General features: G+C 34.9%; 1 protein-coding gene across 1 annotated transcript; it reads right to left on the bottom strand.

Moving 5' to 3' along the window:
* Window positions 1-4,443: 4,443 nt before the first annotated feature.
* On the bottom strand, window positions 4,444-4,977 carry LOC127872626 (ribonuclease H1-like). The gene has a single exon (XM_052415956.1). The coding sequence runs from the start codon at window positions 4,975-4,977 to the stop codon at window positions 4,444-4,446; it is 534 nt and encodes a 177-aa protein (XP_052271916.1).
* Window positions 4,978-7,280: the final 2,303 nt, after the last annotated feature.

Here is a 7,280-nt window from a genome sequence, read left to right as displayed (position 1 = left end):
TATGAGAAGAAATTAAAAAACGAATCGAGAATGTGATATTTTTTTTGGAAAAAAAATGCAGCAGCAAAACAAAAACTAAATTTTATTCACCTTAATGACAACTCTAATCCATTGTTATAACAATAAATTTACAACGATATACACATCCATTTTCTGTTCTTCCATCCCTTTGTCGAAATCCATTTTCTGTTTTTCCATCCCTATTATCGAAATGTATTTTAAACCACAATATTTTTTGATAGCGTTTGTATCGAATGCTTACCACTCAAAACCCGATTTACGACATCATAATCCTGCCGTAGCGAATTATTTCATTCATATAGAAGTTCACAATTATGAATGACAAACACACAATCCGAAATACGTTTATGATTCGTTCGATGCTTTAAATTTTTTTTTAAATACTGTTAAAACCACCATGTCAAAATTGTTGTCCCTAAAATCCTGAGAGAAACTATATAGTATATTTCGTCTGAAAAATGACGTCACACTATATACGACATTAATTGCGTAATCAAGTAAATGAAAATGATTAATACCACCGCCGCTGAACTACGTTACAATGAGAGGTGCGTCTGTACGACAACGCGATACGGCGTCATAACTACAACGGTTACAACGTCTTGACAGTTATAGACATACTCACGCGTTTACTTAGGTAAATTCTTTGTTTAAACTTACACGTAAAACGGGATATGGCATTTATTTTCATATTTAATGTTTCTTTACTCGCTCCTTAAGCTATCAAGACATTTTCTAGCGTGAAATCATGATAAAAGAAAGAAGTTCAAGCTAGAAACATATAAAAAAAAATCCAATTAATTCGTTGTTTCTGGCTGGCAGTTTCTGTCACGATGATTATTTTCAATGATTTGTATCAAGTTTACTCTTTTGCAAACATGTGATGCCCATGTGTATACTATTATTGGTGATTTCTATCCGATTTTGCAAAAAAAGTTGTAGCATGCCAACTCCGTGTACATGTTACGGTATCTTCTCTTACGACTAATGCATGTTACGGTGTCTTCTTCACAGCGTTACAGCGCCTGCAGGAAGTCAAATTTACAACCATGGAGATTTCGTTCCACGATAGTAGCATTTTGGACGTGAGAATAGAGGTCGTCATTAATAGCAACAACAACAGTTACTAATTACCTCAATAACTGTAAAGAATTTAACAGGAATGTAGAAAATATTTCACACCACGAAAGTGGGGAATTTAATAACATATTAAGGTTATTTAAAAGCAATACTTCATTTGGGTAATTTTTATGTGTATTTTTATAGCGTTTTTTTAATCAATCAGTAATACAATTTTTAAAGATTTTGTACATTTATTATCAGATAAAAATAATAGTAAAAATATTTAATTAAAGACTGAATTAATCTTAGAATCGCAAATTCATTAATATTTGCTTACGTTTTTTTTTTTTAATAAATCAGTACTACAATATTTTACAAGACATTGAACATTTGTTAATAGCATTAATCTAAATTGAAGATCTTCTATTAATTCAGTCTTTAAAGCGAGACTATACGATTTTATATGTGTTAAATTGTTATATATTGATAAAATATGTTACAATAATACAAAATAGGCAAGAAAAATTATACATTGAAGACAAATGTCATAAAATGCAGCAAAGATAAATTAGCGCCCCGAGCCGATTGTGACGCAGATATTCCGTACATATTTTCCCACAATAACCGAAGCATTCGTCTTTTTAGTTAGTTTTCGTGTGTCGTATGAATAGATATCGTTGCAAGAATTTTAAATGAACCGTTCAACAAAATTTAGATTCACATCGTACATGCATGATTTACATGCTGGCGAATTCGACTGTACAGACATTTTCGATTTCAGAATTAAATATCTGGCTTATTTCGCATTTTTTGACACATATTCTTCTTAACTTTTATTTTAATTTATATTGAAATATATGTATAATTAGTTTTTTTTACACATTTTATATAAATTCATAAATATTGACAACATTGTATAGTCTCGCTTTAAATCAACATTTATTATTACTATTATTTTTTTTAATAAATGCACCAAATCTTTAAAAAAAATTAGTATTGATTTATTTAAATCGTTAATTTACTTTCAATAAAGTTACATTTTAAATTTAATCTACTTTTTTTGGTTTGGTACCTAAAATTATTCTTTTTAAAAAGTTCAGTGGTAGCTCATTCATGCCCCTTAATTCTTTACTGTAGGCATTGCATTAATTAATCAATTAACAATTACTCACCAGTTTGCAAATATATGCCCCTGATGTAAGACAATAATAGGTGGCATTAACAATTCATTGTAGGTATACCTCTATATAGATCCATTTTACCGAACCCTCCACAACATTCACTATATCAATACAATTTACCGAACTTGCTATTTACCGAAACCTCTAGTACCCGTCGATACTATACCGTAACCTTAAACATGTTGTAGTAAATGCACTGCAACACTCTCTGTAAGACGCCGTAACATTTTAATTCAACAAAATATATCTCGTTGCACTTAGCAGTTAATTTTGAGACAGATCTTGATAAGATTGATTCAATATTCGTTCTTGCTTACGTTTGTTTGCATTTTCTTCTGTTTAATGTCAGACTTTAAATTATATTCCAATGATTTTATGAGTTGTCTATACAGGTCTGTAAAACTTCCAAGATATCGATAACATAGGAATAAATTGCATGGCAAGCTGTGAAAGAGGAACACATTATCCGTATTTTAATAAACATTGGCTAACACATATAAAAAAAACTATTCAAAATCACCGTTATTATCATTTATTTCAACAACGTCCCGTATCGTCATCAAACTGTGGAAAGACGCCGTAACCGTTGTAGTTATGACGCCGTATCGCGTTGTCGTACAGACGCACCTCTCATTGTAACGTAGTTCAGCGGGAGTGAATACAGAAAGCTGGTTCGGTAATATATTTTAAAGAAGAAAAAAGGATGATATATAATAAAACGATAACATTTATGATGCGTCCCAATAAATTTCATTTCAAAGGTCAAATGTTAGAACATGTTAATCGTTACAGCGTGCGTAGGAATATACTACTTCCTGTTGTCCGGAGATAGGAGAATTTATTCGACCCTGCTTTATTTGGTCAATGTTTGCAACAGAGGCAGGATAAAAACATCTTACATGTGAAGAATGCTCTTTCATTTTTCGACATACTTTATACCTGTCAGTCTAAACCATAGAGCATGATCAGCTCCTAATTAATATAAATCATATTTATAATAGTTCTTGCATGGTGCATATTGCTAGAAGTTAGAAGTGTGTCTTCTTAAATGCAAACATTTCGTGTAGCGTTATAAAGGTCTAAATGGTATTTCGATGGTGTTGATACTCATGGACAATGAACTCGACTATTCATAATAGTCTTATTGTTTTGAGAAATAATGATTAGTAAAACATGTATGTATCTTAATAACGTAATGCAATTTTTATGTGTATAGATATGTTTCAAATCATGTTTACATATTGGAATATCTGTTTAATTTGGGTATAATTCCATTTCGACGTATGCATAATAACACCGCCATGTAACATGGTCGGTTGAAGTTTATAAACTTAATAACTTAATGCGTTGCGGTTGTCATACGTCAACCAACAAGAACGACAACAACAAGACTGTCACGAGTATGGTGTGCGACGAAGGGAAATGTGTGGTTTTTAATACAACGCGTCGTCGTTCATTTTTAGTGCGACTTTGATGGCATTTTGAAATGCCTGCTTATAACACATGATATGAAATATCATTATATTCCTTGCAAAACATCGATAAAGATCGACCTTATGCTTCTTCAAATGTCGAGACAATTTAACAACCTTAAAAATTCGTGATTTTGACGCATATATTATTGATTCTATGTCTCCTTTATTTCAAGTTGATTAAATTGTCACATTTTGTTAGTATTTTATGTGGTGGAATGTTTGTGAACGCTCTTTTCAAAACAAATATTTGTGTAACATGTATTAAGTAATCATTTTAGAATTGATGTATATTATTAATTTTAATGTCATTAATTTAGTCTATATCACATGTACACATTCTGCTTTTTTGTTCTGCGTTGAGTCTGAATATTGAACGATATGATGTTATTTAAGCATTTGCTTAGATCAAAGACGAGACACTTCGTCTTCTTCTTCTTGGCGTTCGCGCTACACAATCACGCCAGTTTCTGCGATGAATGTTTTAGTCCGTCTTAGATCTTCCAGACCTCTATACAGTTTTCTGTCGAGGGTTGTGTCTTCGGACCACTTCGCAGCTCGCTCCTGATCGTGTCTTTTGCATCTTTGAAGAACGTGTTCAGCAGTTTTTTCCACTTCTCCACATGGACAGAGTGGTGAGGGTACCAGCTTGTATTTTCTGTACAAGTGGGCATTCAGTATGTTGTGTCCTGAGCGTAGTCGAACCATCACTTCTTGTTCTGCTCTGTTAAGCAGGTGATAAGCATCTTGTTCTTGCTGGGGCCTGGTGATTGCCTTGATGATGGTGACTTTCTCTCTGTATGTAACCTGGGTATTTGGTTGCTCTGCTTTGCTCCCTGTTTGGCTAGTTGGTCAGCCTCTTCGTTTCCTGACACTCCACAGTGGGCAGGTATCCACTGGTGTGCTATGTTGAGGTTATTGCTGCGTCTTGTCATAAGTTTAACTAGTTTTGAGGAGGTGTTGTTTATCAGAGCGTCAAGGACTGATCTTGCATCTGTGAGGAATACTACTGAGGTGGTATCTTCTGGTGAGTTATCAATCATAGAGGCTGCCTTCATGAGTGCTTCTGTCTCAGCTTTGTAATTGCTGCACCTCTTTCCTGTGGCCATGAAGTGTGTTTCATTTCTGCCTGATGGATATCTGATGTGGATCCCAGCTCCTCCGTCTTCAACGGCTCTAGTAGCTGATCCGTCTGTGTATACATGTGTCCACAGATCTGATCGGAAATCCTCGTTTGTCATGGCTAAGGTATGACTTCTTTTAATGATTTCATTTTGTGCTTCTGAATCAATTAGGGGAACAGTAAGTCTAGTTTGTACTTTTGACAGATCATTTGCTGTTGGATTTACAATGTCTTCAGAGCTGAGTTGAGTTTTTTGAGTGACCAGCTTTTGTGCAAACTTTTTGTTAAGTGTCTTCACTTGGTGTACAAAACTACCTCTCTTAAGCCGATTTTAGTACCTTCTGTACGTCTAGCTTTTATTGGATGGTCAGGTAGGGATTTGAACTTTTCAGCGTGTAGTAGTATTTTAGTCTGTCTTCTTTCATGAAGTGGCTGTATACCAGTAAGTTTTTCCATGAAGGCAATGGGTGTCGACTTGGTGGCCTGTTATGATTCGCAGTGCTTGGTTCTGTACCTTGTCGAGGGCTTGCTGGATGGTCTTGGTTGTAGTGGACCATGCTGCTGAGCTATATTCCATTGTGGGTCTCACTGTGCCCAGGTATATGGTTTTCAATATTTGCTCATTAGCACCCCATCTTGTTCCAGCAAGTTTCCTTCTGGCGTTTCCTTTAATACGGCTGATATGTGGCTTCCAAGTTTGCCTCTTGTCAAATGTGACTCCTAGGTATGTAGCCTCATCTCCTTCAGCTGTGTTCCTTCCATCATGAACTTTCCAGCTCTTTGCTTTGTGGGCATGGTGAATAGTGTTGTGGATGATTTTTCCTTGTTAATGGAAACACACCAGTCATTGGCCCATGTCGTAAGCTCTTCTATGGCTCCCTGCATTCTGTATGTGGCCGTGGTTGCATATTGGTCCTTACACCATAACACCAGGTCATCTGCATAAAGTGCGGCCTTTACTTCCTTCGGTAGCTCAGCCACTATGTCATTGACGAAAAGCACAAAGAGTGTTGGAGATAAGACTCCACCTTGGGGGACTCCATGGCGCAGTAGTAACTTTCTGCTTTTTGTTTGGTTCAGACTAACCCTGGCTCTCCTGTTATATAAATATGCCATGATCCAGCTCAGCATGGATACGTCAACTCCGTTCCTCATAAGTTTCACTTGTAAACCATCAGTCCAGACTTTGTCGAACGCCCTTTGAAGGTCAATCCAGACTGTCAAGACTACCTTCTGTTCTTGAAATGCGTCTTCGACCTCTTGTGATATAGTAGGGGAAAATAATCCCGTTTAGGGCCGATTGTGTTACCGGTTTTACACTACCCTGATATTTCACATATCTATACATAACACCTTACTCGATCTGTTTAAGATGGGAGCAGCGCTGTCGGATAAGTATTTGTTTCGGAATATTTGTTTCCATGGCAACAGGTTTGAAAACGGTGGGCACTTTTTAAAAGCAATGTCAGTCTGGTCGCATGCGTGATTTTGATGTAATTTAATATACCATATTTGTCAGGGATAAGTAAAATGTATTTTAGATTATATTGTTTACCATTTTGTCCTCCTATAAGGGATACCATGGCAACCAAATTCTCATTTCGCCCTATTTTTCACTTTTTTTATGGCACACATATAATTGTAATCCTTCTTTCTAAACAATAGATGATTATCAGGTCTTAATCTTTGCTTATTAAATTACTCAACAGTTATGTCAATAAGTTTGGCACAAATTTGTTTGCTATGGTAACCAGAATATTCATAAATAAAGCAAAAGCTCGGTACTATTCTATATAATTTCACTTATCAGTGGTTAAAGAATCAAATTGTCCAATAATTGCCAATAGTTTTGAGTGTATTCACTATAAAATGTTTGTCTTATTATTCATATAAATTACATATTTAGGGGAATGTTGATTCCCTTTTATTAATAAATATTATTGAAAATGTTCTGCGTTGCCATGGTAACTACCCTAAAATGCATCATATTTTGGTGTCAAATGATTTGTATTAACAGTATTATTGAGTGTTTTGCTTTACCGTGTATTTTATGATTTTCATATCGATAGAATTAGGTTGATTAAAAAAAAAAGAGAAAATGTAATGTGGTTGCTAAGGAAATTTTTATTTGTTTCCATAGCAACAGACAAACATAAACTCAGGTCAGTTGGCATTGTGATAAAACTACATCATCAGACACTTTTCAGACATTATTGTGCGGAAGGTTTAACTCAATAGCACACACAACATGTAAGAACTGCTGTCGCTCAGTGGTTGCATTTATATCAGTTTTCGTGTACAAAAGTTACTGAGTTACATCCCTTTAAAATATTACACCATTTGTACAACATCAACAGAGAAGCAGACAATAGATTACTGATTATCCAAGGAGTGATTTTTCATTTCAAAGGGTAAAATTGG

The sequence above is a fragment of the Dreissena polymorpha genome, chromosome 3 (genome assembly GCF_020536995.1).
Source record: "Dreissena polymorpha isolate Duluth1 chromosome 3, UMN_Dpol_1.0, whole genome shotgun sequence".
Classification (NCBI taxonomy): Eukaryota; Metazoa; Mollusca; class Bivalvia; order Myida; family Dreissenidae; genus Dreissena; species Dreissena polymorpha.
Note: the sequence above shows the minus strand (reverse complement) of the source record. Positions and strands in the feature narration are given on the sequence as shown.